Here is a 17,527-nt window from a genome sequence, read left to right as displayed (position 1 = left end):
ACAAAATTACGAGAGGGCCTACACAATCAAGGTTCTAATAAAATATATCCAATTGATAATATTCAAACATTAAGTTAAAATTTGTAAAATAATAGATATTACTCTTCGGCCAAATAAAAAGATTACGGTGGATATTGTTCTCATAATTACGAAAAAATTTTTAAAGACTTTGCTTGGGTGACAAGACGGTCACTCAACAATGCAACTTGAACCGTACACGTAAGACGTGAACTTTTGGCTGATAATCATATCACGTGGATACATAGCACATACTTGTGTGGACTCTCTTATAATTTTGTCTTCTAATTTTAGATTACAATAAAAGTACATAAAAAAAAAATAAGGCAATCAAAATCTTAAAATCGGATCAGCAAAAAATTGTGGTTGATAGTTGTCGGTTCCACGGTTTGACTTAATGGTGCGGTCAGCTGGGCTTTTTCCAGATCACGACGTCATGATAACAGACGTGATATTTCAACTTCAACGCACGCGCGCCGCAGACTCTTCTGGCTGTCCAACGTTCATCATCAGAACAGAAGAGAAGCAATCCAAAACCAGCACAATCCCCACTCCTCTCCCGTCTCCTTCACCATTCCCATGGCCTACCAAGCCAGCGCCTCCGGCGACTCCTCCGCCGTCGACCCCGACAGCGGCTACTCTTCCACCACCAAGACCTTCCACAGCCTCCGCCCCCACGTCCCTCTCCCTCCCCCCTCCCAACCCCTCTCCATCTCCCACTACGCCCTCTCGCTCCTCCCCCCCTCCTCCTCCTCCTCCCCCTCCTCCACCTTCCTCGTCGACGCCCCCTCCGGCCACCGCCTCTCCTACCCCGACTTCCTCCGCCGCGTCCGCTCCCTCGCCCTCTCCCTCCAGTCCCGCTTCTCTCTCTCCAAGGGCGACGTCGCCTTCGTCCTCGCCCCTCCCTCCTTGCACGTCCCCGTCGTCTACTTCTCCCTCCTCTCCATCGGCGTCGTCATTTCCCCCGCCAATCCTCTCGGCTCTCCCTCCGAGATCGCCCAACAGTGCCGCCTCTGCCGGCCCGCCATCGCCTTCTCCACCTCCCAGATCGCTCCCAAGCTACCTAGGGTCCCGCGCGGCACCGTCCTCGTCGACTCGCCCGAGTTCGATTCCATGCTGACTGGGTACGGCTGGAGCGGTGACGGTCCCGCGGCGGAGGCCATGTCACCGAACCGGGTCGAGCAGTCCGATTCGGCGGCCATCCTGTTCTCGTCCGGCACGACGGGCAGAGTCAAAGGAGTCCTGCTGACTCACCGCAATTTGATTGCGCTGCTCGCCGGGCTTTATTACCTGCAGGGGGAGCGAGACGAGTCGGAGCCGCACCCCGTGTCCCTCTTCACGCTGCCTCTGTTCCACGTGTTCGGGTTCTTCATGCTGGTCAGAGCGTTCGCGCTCGGGGAGACGGCGGTCCTGATGGATAAGTTCGATTTCGTGGCGATGTTAGGGGCGATCGAGAAGTACCGAGTGACGTACATGCCGGTGTCCCCGCCACTGATCGTGGCGTTCGTGAAGTCGGAGATCACGGGGAAGTACGATCTGAGCTCGCTCCAGGCGCTAGCTTGCGGCGGCGCCCCGCTCGGGAAGGAGGTCGCTGACCGGTTCAGACACAGGTTCCCCCACGTGCAGATCGGCCAGGTTAATTTATCATTAATATCTGCGAACAATAACTCCGACAGGACATTCGGTACGGTCAATGAAAATCAAAATTGAGACGCTTTCGTCAACGCTTAGTTGTTTATCCAGACCGGCAGTGTGACACCGTTTACCTTGAAAATGATTGGCTTCTAGAGCTGGTCGACCCATTTTGGTAACACCCCATTGTCGTCTACTGGCTTTTTGACTAATCTAATAAAGTAATACCTGGTCGAATGCTATTAGTCTGCAACAAACCCTGAGACGGATGCCTGATTAAACTAATGATCAACGTGTTCAATTTTGAATTTGAACTCTCGTGATTCCTGGTTTTGAAATGCTTAGACATTGACCCAGCACCAGCGACCTCTCTTAATTTGAGCCTACATTCGTAGGCTGAATAGTATGAAATGGTGCTTTTACATGTAATAAATGGAGAAGAAGAGGTCTCCCATTTTTGTCAGCTTTGACTGCTGTTTTTTGGAGACAGTGGAGGCCGGCATGAGCACCTTCCTCTTGCACTGTGGTCCTAGGAGCGGGCATACCGGCAAGTGGTGCATTATTAGATCCTGAGTCCAATGGAATGTTGTTGAGTTCGACACCCGAAATTTATAAAACTGTCTAACCAAGTTGGCGAGTTTGGTTGCTTCGTTTGGAACCCAAGCCCCCGTGGTCAGGTTTGGATCATTGTAGATATGACCGTAGTGTTGTTCAACTTATTTCTAGTAATTCCAACGATTGGCTGAAAGTAACATAATGTAGTGATTGGAACACGTGGGTTCAAACGATTCCTTTAAGCAATAACTAGTTTATTAAGCTCTAACTTCTACTCCTCTGTCAAACAAAGAAATCTCATCTGGTATTTTTTCTACTACCAGTAAATGGCTGCCTGTGCCTACTAGTCTGGGAAACTATCAAACTTCTGTTTCAGCTCTGCTGATATTTGAGTTAGGATGATCAATGTTTGAAGACAAAGACACTCAATGTTAATGCTTACTCAGATTTCTAACTCAAAGGGTCGAAACTCTCATTGTGTAATAGGGATATGGTCTGACAGAGACTTGTGGCGGGGCAACTAGGATGTTGGGGCCTGATGAGGCAAACCACCATGGTTCTGCCGGTCGCATAGCTGAAAATATGGAAGCAAAGATAGTTGATCCTATCACTGGGGAGGCCCTGCCTCCTGGTCAGAGAGGAGAGCTATGGCTGCGAGGCCCAACTATCATGAAAGGTAAGGATTGGCCATAATTAGGAGCTTTATTGAACTGTGTGGAAATATCACCTTCCTTTGCTTTTAGTTTGACACTTGTGATCAAAGATTCTCCATCAATTTTCGTGCATCTTGCGTAGCAACAAAAAGGCTCTTTCTCTAGGTGGGATGTTACTTGATCTGCTGTTGATCTCAGGACTCTATATACATTACAGTGTTTCATTGTTGCTTCTTTGGACTCATCTTCCTTTAACAGAATATTGTTCAGTATACCTTTTTTTTTTTTTTTGGGTCAAATGTGCAGTATACTTCACCTTTGGACATTTTGCATCCTTTGGTCATTGTGGATCGAAATTCTGAGGATTAGTAATTATAACAGCCGATACTGGGACAATTGGTTGATTCATTATGGAAATAATAGTAAATGAATCTATGGTGGCCAGATTCTCGGTTCCCTTGTGAAGAGGAAGTCCAAACTGCTTCCTGGAAAGGTAGCTGCATTATACATGGTGCAATGCAAATAATAATTGCCAGCGAGTATTTTTACTGCCTTTCAACTATTGTCTATCCTTTATCAATAAAAAATTGAGCTCATTAATCCATTGAATAGAAACTATCTGAAATGCCCCCATTAGAATTTGTGCTAAAAATAGGTGACTGGAGCTGCAGGTTATGTAGGGGATGACAAGGCAACTGCCGAGACAATTGACTCGGATGGTTGGTTGAGGACTGGTGACCTTTGTTATATTGACTCCAAGGGGTTCTTATTCATTGTGGACAGACTGAAGGAGTTGATTAAATACAAGGGATATCAGGTGACTTGTTCGACATGGCATTTTCCCTGGATGGTTTTTGGCTTGTGTTCTGTTGTCTTTTCTCGTCAACTGGTGATGGATCATCGCATGCATCTTTCAGGTTGCTCCTGCTGAGTTGGAACATCTTCTTCACTCCAACCTTGATATAACGGATGCTGCTGTGATTCCGTATGCATCTTCACTAGCTTAATTTTTTTCTTATCACTCAAATTACATTCTACCGAAACTTACCCGGGGAAAAGTAGTAGAACAAGATTTAATGAAGTGGGAAATAGATTGACATACGGTTTGTCTTAGGATAGAGTGGAGGAAAACTATTAGCATTGTGGAGGGGCAGAATTCCTATGTTCCAAATTGTCCTTTTTTATCCTTTTTCCCTATACATTTTTATATATTCTTATTTATATATTTTTTATTTTTATTTTTATATAATTATTTCTTTTCCCCCAATCGGTTTTGCTTTTATTTTATTTATTTTTGGGTTCATTGACTGCCGACCCCAACTAGTTTGGGATAAAGGTGATGTTGATGTTGATGCTCAAATTACATTTTGCGGGAGTCAGAACTCTTATCTCCTTTTAGTTTTTAAATCCTTGGTGGATTTGTATGAATTGCTGGGTTCTATCTCAAACTTCTCCCACACCCTTAAAATTTGTGGCTTCTCTTAGTAGGATGTGCTCTGCATTTTTCGAGGGACTATTGCTGATTGAGGATGATACATCAGTTATATATGGGCATTTCAGTCAAATTTCTGTTATAAAACGAGTTCATCAGTATTTCCTAGACTGTTTGTCTTCTTGCCTTTTCTTAACTGCACAGGAGTGATATGTTGTTTTTGTTGATCCACTTTTTCTGTGTTTTGTGATTATGTGGAAGCAGTTATCCTGATGAAGAAGCAGGGCAGATTCCCATGGCTTTTGTGGTTAGAAAACCTGGAAGCAAAATTACTGAATCTCAGGTTATGGACTTCATTGCTAAACAGGTAATTTTTTAATCCACTCAGTGATTGCACTTTTCTCTCCCACAAAGCAGGGAGATGACTGTTTCTAAACCTATAGTAAGGGCGCCTTTAGTCTTTAAGATGCTGTATATACCTGCATTAATTTGCAACGACGTGCTGCTATCTTATGCTCTGTGCTGCGAAAGAATCACCACTTGGTGTCCGGGGTCTTTTTCCTGCTACATAACATGATAGGAAGCAGATTCCACTTGATGCTGTCTATTACGATAGAGATGGAAAAATAAGAAAAGTAACAGCCCATTGAGTAGTGCCTCTTCCTCTCCACTTGGATGTTCTTGGAGTTATGCAGAACTGTTGGACTGAAAGCAGACACAGGACCTTCCACTCATTCCATCTCATGCATACAAGTTCATCTGCTTATTAATCTGTGCATGCTATTGATATGTATGTGCTAGCATACCCTCTGGGTCATCTAATGATGGTGTTCTTTTTGTTCAAATGTTTTGACTCCTGGGAACCGTATTTCCGACAGTTTTTAGGAATGCATACACACAAATATAGGATTTTAGCCCCAATTTTAAACTAGAGTTGACAGCTTTTTTGGTGGATCCAAATTATTACTTTTGAGTATCCGCTACAGGTTGCTCCATACAAGAAGATACGGCGGGTAGCTTTCGTCAGTAGCATCCCAAAATCTCCGTCAGGGAAGATCTTGAGGAGAGAACTTGTTCTGGCCGCATCTGTCAGATCAGCTAATCTGTAGACACCAGGGCATTACCACCCAGTAGTAATCCATTTGAATTTGTTCATGCAAGAGCTGAAAGAAAAAAAGAAGAAGAAGCTATTCCTTGAAGTGAAAGGAAACTAAACTGACACCATTTTAAGGTCCTCGTTTCTGTCCTCTGAGTTTTCGTTAGTAACCTATATTGTAACATTAGGATTCCCCCTTCATAAACTGCAAGCTGAAGCATTTCGAGACTCATTCTTTGTAACTAAACATTGGTAAGAATTAAGTAAAAGGGGATCTATCTCTTTAAATTGTTTGAATCCAAACTAGTTGGAGATTCGCACATGACTCTACACAATTTCATGATGCACCTAACACGCCAGTTCAGGTCATGTTCTTTTAATCATGTGAGAAGGGAAGGTGATACAGCGGCTCATAAAAACGGCCTGCTTCATACATGATCCACTTCTCTTCTTCGTTTCGTCGGTCTAATTAGCTGATCCTAATATTGAGCTAGTTGCATTGCTCATGCAAAACAACCGAGGCAACCACCATGTGGGAAAGCGATTGCGTTTGGCTTCAGAGCTAGAGATGACGAGTTGGCTCTCTTCATATAGTTGGTAGATGCGTTGGCAGATGGTTTTAGATAGACATTGACCTGCTTGATTGGTTTCGAAACCGAGTGTGGACATGTTGGATGAAGACTGAAAACTGGAATATCCTCAGAAGGCAGAAGAAAGTATGTACTGTACGTCGTTCACTCTATGTCGTTGGAAAAGACTGACCATATTAAGAGATGCTCGCACGTTTTCGAGTAACGTGAATTGCGATCATCGTTCCTATTGGCAATGATACCTCTGTTGCAAAATTTGGGACTATGGCCCCTACTATCGGATTCAACAATATGCACGTGACTTCTTCCATTAGCTTGAAATCTGAAGCTTTAGTTGAAATACCGAAGCATACCGCAGTACCAACGACAATCATTGATTGCGCCTAGTCAGGTGTAGCAAATCAGAAGTTACAAGAATGTGTGCATAATAAAACCTCCGTCTTGATTTCTATTCTCTTGGAGGAGTCTTCGACACACACTTCAAATTTAGACAATGTTTATTCCAAAAAAAATATTGTAGATCACAAGGAAATCTATTCATAGGTCATACTTCAGTTCCCTTTGCTGTGGTTGAGACTCTGTTTGGTTTCTGGTTTGATCCCTGTCTCTACCCCAAAAAGAAAAATGAAAAAAAAAAAAAAAAAACAGAAGCAGAAAAGCTTCCTTCTTAGTTCAAACTAGATAACCTGGGGATGGGGAAACCTACATTACAGCACTAAAAAATTGTCAAGAACACAGAAAAATTAAGATGTCGTGATCAACATCATCACAATCTGACCTGAATGCATCACTAAATCTAGAAAGCAATCTAGCAGATAATGGTGACACGCCGGAAAGCCCGACTTATCTGAAAAACGGTAGGTAAACATGACATCCACCTAAAGTATCCAAGTCAAGAAGATGATATCAACCACAAGACCGGAATATTGCGACGCCATCATCTCTAGAGCTTTGTACATTAAGGCGATGAAATAAAGACAGATGAGCAGGAAAAAAAGTACCCTTAATTAAGTGAGAAACCTTAAAGTCGAAACCGTGTTTGGGTCGAATGCTCGACCTTGTGATTTTGCATCTCCCCTTCAGAAGCTGGAGAATGAGAAGAAACCGAAAGAATTCAGCTGGACATGACCGCATATTCAAATCCTTCTGCAACATGGAGAGAATGTAAAAGAATCTGTAACTTTCGGTTGAACACTCATTCAAAGAGATTAGCTATTCTCTCGCACCATTATTTTAAGTCCGCCGTTTATTTAACCGCACGGTTATTCCCTAATATAAGTCGATATCCCTTAATTTTTCTCTCTTTCCATCTTCATGCTCTCTCTCTCTCTCTCTCGAACCTGAAATCTCTGCCCATGTCAGCTTCGAATAAATGATGATAATACCAGAATTTGTAACGTACATGAAGCTGCATTTAGGGTTGAAGCTGATGAAAATGGCAGCATGCATGCAACATGGAATAGTCTTAGTTTCTCTAAGTAAACTAAATGCTCTTTCATCCAGTAACCATAAATTATGCCTACTTTTTGAGGTTTAGAGTTGCAACCCCTTCAGCCACCTGGTGTTATAAAAGGAGCAACGTTAGGTATTAAAAGTAAAGTAACAAACTGCTGGTGAATATCTAGATAAGTGGATTGTCATCACCACATGACAAGAATCTATCGTGAATATTGCATGGCGAAAAAGGAACGAAATTATTGGTCGTTTGGCATTACAAAGTTCCAATATTCTTCTAATCACTGCAATCTCTCCTTTTTTTCCTGTATTTGACGATGTCGCGTGCTAGTTTTCACACATCAAATGAGGAGTCCACCTTCTTGATCCGGTTGAAAGCAAGTCATTCATATCGATTCCAAAACAAATATTTCCTCGTGGCTTCCCAGCTTCGAGTAACCGCACCGAGCAGAAATCATACCCGAAATCCTCTACTTCTCGAATTGCAGCAAGATTATTCCAACGGTATTACCACTCAAATCGATTTTAGGATCACCTTAACCTTTAATGATGATGTGATGAAAGAACGTTCTAGCAAAGCAAAGGAAGTTCCTTTGATTCGCAGGCGACACCGAAAGAGAGAAAGACTGTGTCAAACGTAAGTTTTACACAAATGGAGCATCCAGATAAGAAGATATTCCCAAAAGTGGTGCGTTACATTTCTCTTTTATTGGTCCTAAAGTCATAGTGATTCTAGTCATTTCTCTTGGTTGTCATCACACACGCCCCCAAAACGTAATCTGTCTAATCTCTCTCTATCTCTACATCAATACCTTCTCTAGCTCAATCTTGTAGCTGCCCTACGACTGTGGTTGGTACCCACTTCGACACGTGGCATGATCACCACATTAGTTTCCAACTCAAGGGCAAAAGGTCAAGCAACAAAGGACACCGAGGAATGGGCTCCATGATCGCTTTCTTCTCGATTTCGAATTCCTTTGTGCCTCGGACGTGCTCCCAGCCCATTGGCTGCAGATGCTCGAATCATGGGGAAGCCGAACTTTGCCCCTCTAAATATCGGAAAAAGACGTACGTTTATCTATGAGAACCGTCCTATTATACGTTATAATATGGTGAATTGGCAACATAATGATGTCTCTTCGGCTCATCCAGTCATGTACTTTATGCAACTTTCGGACATAAAAAAACATGGCGCTGGCCCTTGATGATGCAGACTAATAGTGTCACTTGAATATGTTCGATCGATTGATCTTTCGTTATCTCGAGGAAAACGTACATATTGCAACATGGCATGTAGATCTTGTCGATTCCGCGAATTTTGGTAAATCATCTTGGACAAAGCGTTAAGGCAAATGCATCGAGGGAATCCCTTCGTCATCATTTGCTCAATCATCCCTTAAGGGCTATTGCGAAATGGCGAAACGTAATATTCAAGAATTTATTGGCGATAGAGAGCAGCAATTTCTACCATTCATCTCGACGGGAAGTGGTTAGGTTTTTGACTTGAACAGTTGCTAGGACACTTAATCTAGGATTCACGAAGCGACCAATGACCTAAATTGCTGCTTATGCACGCAGGAATGATCCGTGCTTCGTGGATAGCCCAAAGTCATGGTGCAATGAAAGCAAATGCTGCGCAGATCCCTCCTCCTAAGTGGAGACAAATGTGCCAAACATTGATAATCGTACTAGGATTTCTTTATTAGGTTCTCGACAACGACCATCATTATTGAAGGGGAAGCTTGCAAATCTAGCAATATTTCCCACAGACCAACCCCGAAAGTCGACGAGAGAGGTTCTGCCGTTGGAGATAGAGCTGCCATGTGGATGATATCTACGTTTCTATTCATGGATGCTGCAGATTATAAAACTCGACGTGACGTCCATGTTCTTGCGCTCAATTATTTATGTGCCTGCCTTGAAGATATTTTCTCCCAAGATTAGCAACAAAAGATCAATTAATCATGTAATAATAATGACATTGTTTATCTCAATAATTGTAGCACGGTGCTAGGGTTTTCTGTTTCGATAGGAGTTGCTTAACTCTTGTGTCTTATTATACGACCTATCATAGAGACCGATCCGTCGCTTACTTAATAGTTCGGACATGTATGTATTATTTATGCTTGAGTACGAATTTGATCCGACGATATCGATCTCACAACACTGCGTATGAGGCGAGTGCTAGAGAATTCCACGGGTCGAGACTAAAAATCAGTCAAATATTTTATTTTCTTAAATTTTGACTATCATGTGATCAGCACTAGAAAGGGGTGCATGCTTTATTTTTTCTCTAATTAGGAGAAAAGCGAGTCAAGTTTAAATTATAGTGAGGAATGGGGCACTACAAAAAAACAGGGCTTTAGCGACAAATTTTGCCACGAAAAAATGGGGAAAATTCGTCGTTAAAACAATTTGCGACGAAAATTGCGACAAAAAATTTTTCGTCGCCAATTCGGCGTCGCAAAATTTAGCGACGAAAAGTTTTGTAAATCGTTACTAATTAGCGACGAATTTTTTTTCGTGGTAAAATTCGTCGCAAATTAGGGACGAACTATTTTCGTGGTAAAATTCGTTGGTAATTTGCGACGGATAATTTCCTGGCAAAATTAGTGGCAAATTAGCGACGAAATTATTTTCGTCGCCAAATTAGTCGCTAGTGTGCGATGGACATAAATTAGCGTCGAATTTGTTTTCGTGGCAAATTCGTCGCTGATTTGCCATGAAAATTTTCGTGACAAGATTCGTGGCAAATTAGCAACGAATTTTGCCATCAAAATGTGTTCGTCGCTAATTTGCCACTAATGTGTTCGTGACAAAATTCGTGGCTAAACTAAGTTGCGAAGTCGCTAATTTGCGACGAACATAAATTAGCATCGAATTTGTTTTCGTGGCAAATTCGTCGCTAATTTGCCACGAACATTTTCATGACAAGATTCGTGGCAAATTAGCAACGAATTTTGCCATGAAAATGTGTTTGTCGCTAATTTGCCACTAATGTGTTCGTGACAAAATTCGTGGCTAAACTAAGTTGCGACGAAATTTGCAACGGAAATTTTTTTGTCGCTAAATTGGAGTAGCAAGATGTTGCGACGAAAAGCATGAGATTTCGTCGCTAATTTGCTACGAAACTTACGTTGGTCGCTAACTTGCGACGAAAGTATTGGTGGCACATTTCGTCGCTAATTTGTGACGGAAACTCTCGCGGCAAAAGTCGTTGCTAACTTACCTTGGCGACGAGTTTTACTTACGGCATTTGCGACAAAAACGATTAGTGATGAATTTTTTCATCGCAAAGTTGTTTTTGTTTATGATCGACCGCATAGATGAATTTTACAATAATTTAGCGATGAAATTAGCGACGATCGGGCACGAATTTCGCAACGAACTTTTATAATTTGTGATTGTATGATAAAATAATTTCTTTTATTTTTTATTTTAAATCTAATTAAAAGCAAAATTAATTTCTAGAATTTATAGTTAACATTGATTAAGTAAGTAATAAGATATAAATATTATAATAAAATGAAAAAGGAGGAAAACTATATATAAAACAGCAAGAATGTACAATTGGTACAAATACACGTAAGAAGTGGCCCTTCCATTGTTTTGACTACCTAAAAAAAAAAAAAAAATTCTAGTTCAAAGGGACACGAAAATTAATCCGAAATACAAATGTGAAAAAGAAAGAGCAACTTACTCTAGAATAATGAGAACATTAGAGGAATGAATCAAAGATATTGATTTTAGAGACAAAAATCACACACCACCTGCAGTGTCTCTATTGCATCAGCCTCTGAATTGAAGTCAATAGTATGAGGTTGTTGCTTCAAGCTTCATGGAAAGAAACTGGAAGGGGCAGAAAGAAAATGAGCATCAATTGATTATCTTTGGACAAGAATGAAAAGCAAAGGCAAAAAAAAATGAAGGACCAAAATGAAATTTTGGTTTTTTTTTTTTTTTTTTTTTTTCGGTTTTGGTATGCCCACTTACCTCAACTCGACTCTGCAATGACATAGTTAATGATCTCATCCAGCATCACTGCCATTCCCATGGTCTACAATTTTGAAATCCTATCTGATCATATGAAAACATAACTATGAAATTTGTGCAACAAAGGGAAGAAGATTGCTTACCTGATAGCACCCAGGAATAAGATCCTACAGAAGCCACAGTGATCAATATCGAGCGCCTGCACGAATGGATTGAAAAAAAACCTGTTGTTGCTTTGAATACTAATAAAAGCTTGGTATATTAAAATAACAAGTATAGTACATACTCTTTTAGACCTTTTAAAGTCTCTTTACCATGAAAACTTCGGGCACAAAAGGAAAGTTAAGACTCCTATTGCACTCAATAAGTTTTTAATTGAGACCAAACTTTAGTGAACAAATCTTGTCACAGGATCAACATTTTTTAGAAGCATTAAACTATTCTTGTGCATAAAAAAGATAGATGCATGTACTTGTGGGAAGATGAAGATAAATGGGAAAGAAAGAACCTTTTACCAACAACAATGACAATTTAACAACGTTAGCTTTCCCACAATTTCCCAAAAAGATAATAAATGACAGAAGCCGTGAAGTATATAAACAATCGACATCCTAAACAAGCCTTTCCACCATTCCCAGGTTGAAATACCTCCATTGAACACGAAAGTAACAATGTAGAAATGCAGATATTGGGAATAAGAAAGAGCTGCGAAGGTGAAGCAGACAATGGACGCAGGAAGAATAAAACCACTAGAGAGGGGGAGAGAGAGAGAGTGTGGGCGTTCAAAACTTCCTTCCTCCATTCTTCAAAAAAACATTAGGATGCAAAACACTCTTCATCGATCGATTCGCTAGCTAAATGCTGCAACTATAAAATTCCATCCACTACCAAATATCTAACAGACCAATTGTTCCGTCTTGATTCTTCCACATACTCTTGAAACCAGAAAGTTTCCTCAAACAAAACGATAAGTTTCCCGAAGGGGGAAAAAGAAAGAAGAAACGCGTGCACGCGCATAGAAAATCACCAACAAACCAACTGCGTACCAACCTCACTGCAGGACTGCATGATGAGAAGCCATTGTCAGCTCCACCACATGCGACAGCTGAGTCGCCACCGCCTGAGAAACAGCTTGCGGTTGGGGATGTTGCGGCAACGCCACTACAAAAAAAAAAAAAAAAAACAGGGCTTTATTGACGGAATTTGCCAAGTATAAATTAGGGAACATAACTATGAAATTTAGGCAAGAAAGGGAAGAAGATTGCTTACCTGATAGCACCCAGGAGCAAGATACTACAGAAGCCACAGTGATCAATATGGAGCGCCCGCACGAATGGATTGAAAAAACCTATTGTTGCTTCGAATACAAATAAAAGCTCGGTATATCAAAATTGTAGCAAATGACGATACATGCACTGCATGAAACACTCTTATTTTTCCAGAGTTTTCGCTTGTCTTCTCCACCAGAATATCTGCCGCAGCGTTTAAATCTTGATTTAACCTGTTTATATCAATCATGACATTGGATGGAAGGAAAACTTGGGCCACACTTGTATTCTTTGCAAGAGTACTTGGTAACATTTCTGAGTGTTTGCACTGTGTAATCTAACGGGTCGACAACATATTTTAGAATACTAACCAACATAAGCATCACAATTTACGAGCACTTGTCTCCTGGCCATATAACAAATAAGCTTACAAAAAATACAAACCTGATTGCTAAATAAAAAAGCTCTGATGCCTTTCTTGTTTAATGAATAAGACTTCTAATTAATTCATCATCATCATCATCAGCAGCAATCTCGCCCTCATTGTGTCGCCCATCATTGTGCCCATCACCTATTTCATGAGTGGGAGGTACAGGAGGAACCCGATCTTGATTTAGGTTGAGGTGTCGCAAGACCAATTGCATTTGACTCTGCAAAGAACCGATTTGCTCATCCTTCTGTGACATTTGTTGTGACATTTGTTCTTTGACCACTTTCATTTCTTCGTCCTTCTCTGCAAGTAAATATCTCAGTTGGCTCACTTGTTGTGTCATTTCCTCCTCGAGTCGTGTCCTCCTTGAAGCAGCCGCATTGGAGGATGAACTACCAGCAGCCTTTCCTGTATATACCCTTGATAAGGACCCCAGCCCAAATATTTTCCCTCTCTTCACCCCACCCGACGCCTCCACCCATAATGCCATATTGTCGGCCGCTGCTTCAGATCTGACCCCACCATCATCACCACCAGCCGTATTGATTAAAAGCTGGTCATATTTTTCCTACATCAACAAAATAGATATGAAAATATAATTTCATATATGTAACTACCATAAATATTAAAAGGATTCATGATTTTCATTCTAGTTTGCATAAAGTGAAAAGTATAACCTTGCATACCTTAATAGATTTTGCTCGATCACCAATCCATGTCTTATCTTTCTTTTGAAATGTGCATTCGAATATAGTTACATACGTCGGTTCCATCCCCAATTCATGTGCCTACAAAATTGAAACATAAAATGAGTAATTGAATTAAATTAACTTAACTTACAACATGTTTAACAAATTTACCATTCTTTTTCTATGCTCCCCAATGGTGATGGAGCCCCAAGCATATGTCGCAGACCTTGAAGACCCTTCGCTAGAACTAGAGGCTCGATTCTTGGCATTTTGTTCACTCCTTTGCTTATTTTTTTCACCTTCCCAACTTCTCTTTATTTCGGTCCAATCGTCACTACTAATAAAATTTGGCTTCACATTTTTTGTCTTTGCTTTATTCATTACATTGCGTATATGATCACCAGCTTTCTTCTTAAAAATTCTTACAATTTCATTCTCTTGAGATTCATCCCAACTGAATTTCCCCTGTAATCAATAGAAAAACAACTAGCTTTATTTACGCCGAACTTAGTTTGTGAGAAAATTGAAGTAGAAAACTTACCTTGAACTCGTTCCACCACAAATCTTTTACTTCTTTTGGAGCGCTACTATAACTAATGCACGGCCCCCTCCAATAGTTATTCACTATTTTATTAAGTTCTCGCACGACGTACGTACCTTCTTCAAATCCGCAAATGGGGACAATTCGGTTCACATCCATATCTACAACCCAAACGAAGGTATACCCTAAATATTACATTTACTTAAAAAAAAAAAAGTACTTATGAATCTCCATGTGGGCATATCACACGCCGGCTATCTTCCTCAGCTATGGTTTCCTCATCATTCGAGAGTTCCACTAAAGAAGGTGGAGCTGAGGCAAAAGGAACTGAAGTAGATTCGGTTTGGATGTGTCCAAGTTGTCCCCTAAAATGCTCTTGAGGGTTAGCATTTAATGGTTGAGGGTGAGATGAAAGGGAAGGGCAAGATTGCTGGGACGGGGATGAGGAAGGGGAAGGCGAATGGGAAGGGGTTGTTGGTCTTCTTTGTGAAACTGCACTAGGCATACAACCTCCACATCTATGATACTGATAAATAAGAATGTTAGACAAATATCAGCAAAAATAATAACATGTATTAGGGAAACATAAAGACGTACATCATAAAACTTACCATTTTAGTTCGGAGAGCACGTGAGAAACTTGAGAAATCGAAAGGATCAATGGTTACCTCTAATAAATAGCAATCTCTAGCACCAAAGGAACCTATTGAAATCTTGTCATCGGGGGCTGGTCTGTTATAATCTATCTACTGAATCTAGTTTTAAGAGGCAACCACAAAGATGGAGGTTCATGATGTACTTGTCCATATACCTCGTGTCCAACACTGAAAATGGTTTGAGGATTAAAACATGGCTAGTATATCTTGTCTTACTTGGCTAAGAGTATTAAAACGTGGCTAATATATCCTATCTTACTTGACTAAGAGTATATTGTGGATCAATCAGAAAAAGTATATGGATGGAGTGGTCCTTGAATTCCACCTATTTTCTAGATTTGGAGAAGCAAGCAATTTCATAAACAGAGATCCCATCGATTAATGGAATCGTACCGCCATCATACATTTAAGCCTATGAAGTAGTGGCATCATGCAAAATGAGCTATTTCATAAAGCCCGTGAAAAATCAAATCAAGTATTTCTGTGCCCATTGCAATTGCACAAAGAATGCTTACCTTTAATTTTGTCAATACAGGACTATCTTCCACATGCCTACCTCACCCCAAAGTAGCACAATTAAACAAACTTCCTTTGTGATGAGTCTTTAATTTAGATCCATGTCTGCATCTTCTATTTGTAGTGCCTGCGTCAACTTAGTACAACGCAAACCTCATCACCATTCTCGGGTTTATACTTGAGTAGCCTATAGCTGCTGCATGGATCATTGAAGCAATGCATTTGGATGCATTTGGTCCATACTCAAGTAGCACAATGGCAAAACCAAGGTAAAGCTCATAAATGAAATTCATGGATCCATAGTTCACGAGCACGTACCCTTGAACGCTGCGGAGAGTCTAGTCGAATCGAGAATCAAGGCTGGGGGTCTCGACCTCGGATCTGTGGATCTCAAGCTGCTGTGTTGCTCTTTCTTATGAATTGCTCCCGAGGAGAAATGTATTAGGGCGAGGGCAAAGGTACCAAAGATTACACGGATCAATTAAAGTTGAGATTCATCACCGATCAACAAGAATTCTACCGAGACATCAAGCATCCCCACAATTGTATTTAGGCTATTAGATAGTGGATCCTTGTCCTCGTGTCTCATTAAAGAAAATAACAGGATTAGAATGGAGAGGAAGGATGGAAGAGGATAATGTTCTTCAGCATATAGACACTAGTCAGAGCTTATCAAACTAGATAACCAATCTCCTACTACAAATTGTCTATTTACTACTTCATCATTCTCCAAGAGAACATGATTTTAGTCCTTCCAATCTTCGAGCGATAAATTGATATTTAGACCCCTCAAGGATTGTTCTATCGACGGACTTATTACAATTACGGCAGCGTTTAATAGTTTTTTTAAGATCAAACTTAATACAACGAAAAACCCATCTCCAAAAAGGACAAAACCCATCTTGCTGCTCAACGCGACGAAAAACCCATCTCCAAAAAAACTCCCAAATCCCCACCACAATCAACATCAAATAAAGTAATTCTGACCAATCATTATAGCGAATACCCACTAGAACAAAGACCCCTCTCAACCCAAAAAAAACCCTAAATTGAGCCTGAGCGGATCGTCACAAGGTTTTACCTTTACCGACTCTGATCGAAGGAAAAACGAGCGGAAATGCTTCCCCGCGTCCACCGGCACAAAGAATTGCAAAGATGGGTGATGAAGCACGTAGACCACCTCGCTGTCCAACGTGACGAGAAGGGAAAGAAGGAAGAAACCGAGGCTAAAAGGGAAAAACCCGTCTTGACTACGTTGTCCTATGGGCAGAGAGAGAGAGAGAGAGACAGAGTTGGGTCGCACGTGTTGAGTTTGCTGGGTTTTTTCCTTGTATTGCATGTGCTTTTGGTTTGGAAACGAAGAACAAGCGAAGGAGGAAATGAAGAAGCAGAAGTGAAGGGGTAAGTGAAGATGTCGTGCTGTGGGTTATATTGATAGGGTTAGCGACGAAAAACCAATTTCGTGGCTAATTAGTGACGAAAAATTAATTTCGTCGCTAATTAGCGACAACATTAATTTATCGTCGCTAATTAGCGACAACAAATTAGCGACGTAAAGATTTTTCGTCGCTAATTAGCGACGACATTAATTTATCGTCGCTAATTAGCGACAACAAATTAGCGACGCAATTATCTTTACGTCGCTAATTAGCAATGAACAAGCTTTTCGTGGCCAACTTCGTAGTAACAAATTAGCGACGAAACACGATGTTCGTCGCTAAATATTCAATGTCGGCCATTAGAAACAAAAAATAAATTTCGCCGGTAAACTAAATTAGGGACGAAAAAACAATTTTGTCGCTAATTAGAGGCAAATTAGCGACAAAACATGAATTTCGTCGCTAATAAGAAGTAAATTAGCTACGAAACACAATGTTTGTCGCTAAATATTCAATGTCGCTCATTTGCGACGAAAAATTAATTGTGTCGCTAAACTAAATTACCGACGAAACATCAATTTCGTCGCTAATTAGAAGCAAATTAGCTACGAAACACAACGTTTG

The 17,527-nt window shown here is 40.8% G+C and overlaps 1 protein-coding gene across 1 annotated transcript; it reads left to right on the top strand.

The window, feature by feature from the left end:
• The first annotated feature begins 528 nt into the window (after positions 1-528).
• Positions 529-5,399, top strand: LOC125315645 (4-coumarate--CoA ligase-like 9). The gene is made up of 6 exons (XM_048281308.1): positions 529-1,653; positions 2,692-2,881; positions 3,530-3,675; positions 3,776-3,843; positions 4,555-4,657; positions 5,277-5,399. The coding sequence occupies exons 1-6, from the start codon at positions 598-600 to the stop codon at positions 5,397-5,399; spliced, it is 1,686 nt and encodes a 561-aa protein (XP_048137265.1). The 5' UTR covers positions 529-597.
• Positions 5,400-17,527: the final 12,128 nt, after the last annotated feature.

Source organism: Rhodamnia argentea, chromosome 6 (assembly GCF_020921035.1).
Source record: "Rhodamnia argentea isolate NSW1041297 chromosome 6, ASM2092103v1, whole genome shotgun sequence".
NCBI classification, from domain to species: Eukaryota; Viridiplantae; Streptophyta; class Magnoliopsida; order Myrtales; family Myrtaceae; genus Rhodamnia; species Rhodamnia argentea.
Note: the sequence above shows the minus strand (reverse complement) of the source record. Positions and strands in the feature narration are given on the sequence as shown.

Excerpts from the sequence above, each read along its gene's own strand:
- LOC125315645 (XM_048281308.1), top strand. The coding sequence starts at position 598 with ATGGCCTACCAAGCCAGCGCCTCCGGCGACTCCTCCGCCGTCGACCCC. Across the intron at positions 1,654-2,691 it reads CCCACGTGCAGATCGGCCAG|GGATATGGTCTGACAGAGAC; the intron begins GTTAATTTATCA and ends ATTGTGTAATAG. Across the intron at positions 2,882-3,529 it reads AGGCCCAACTATCATGAAAG|GTTATGTAGGGGATGACAAG; the intron begins GTAAGGATTGGC and ends CTGGAGCTGCAG.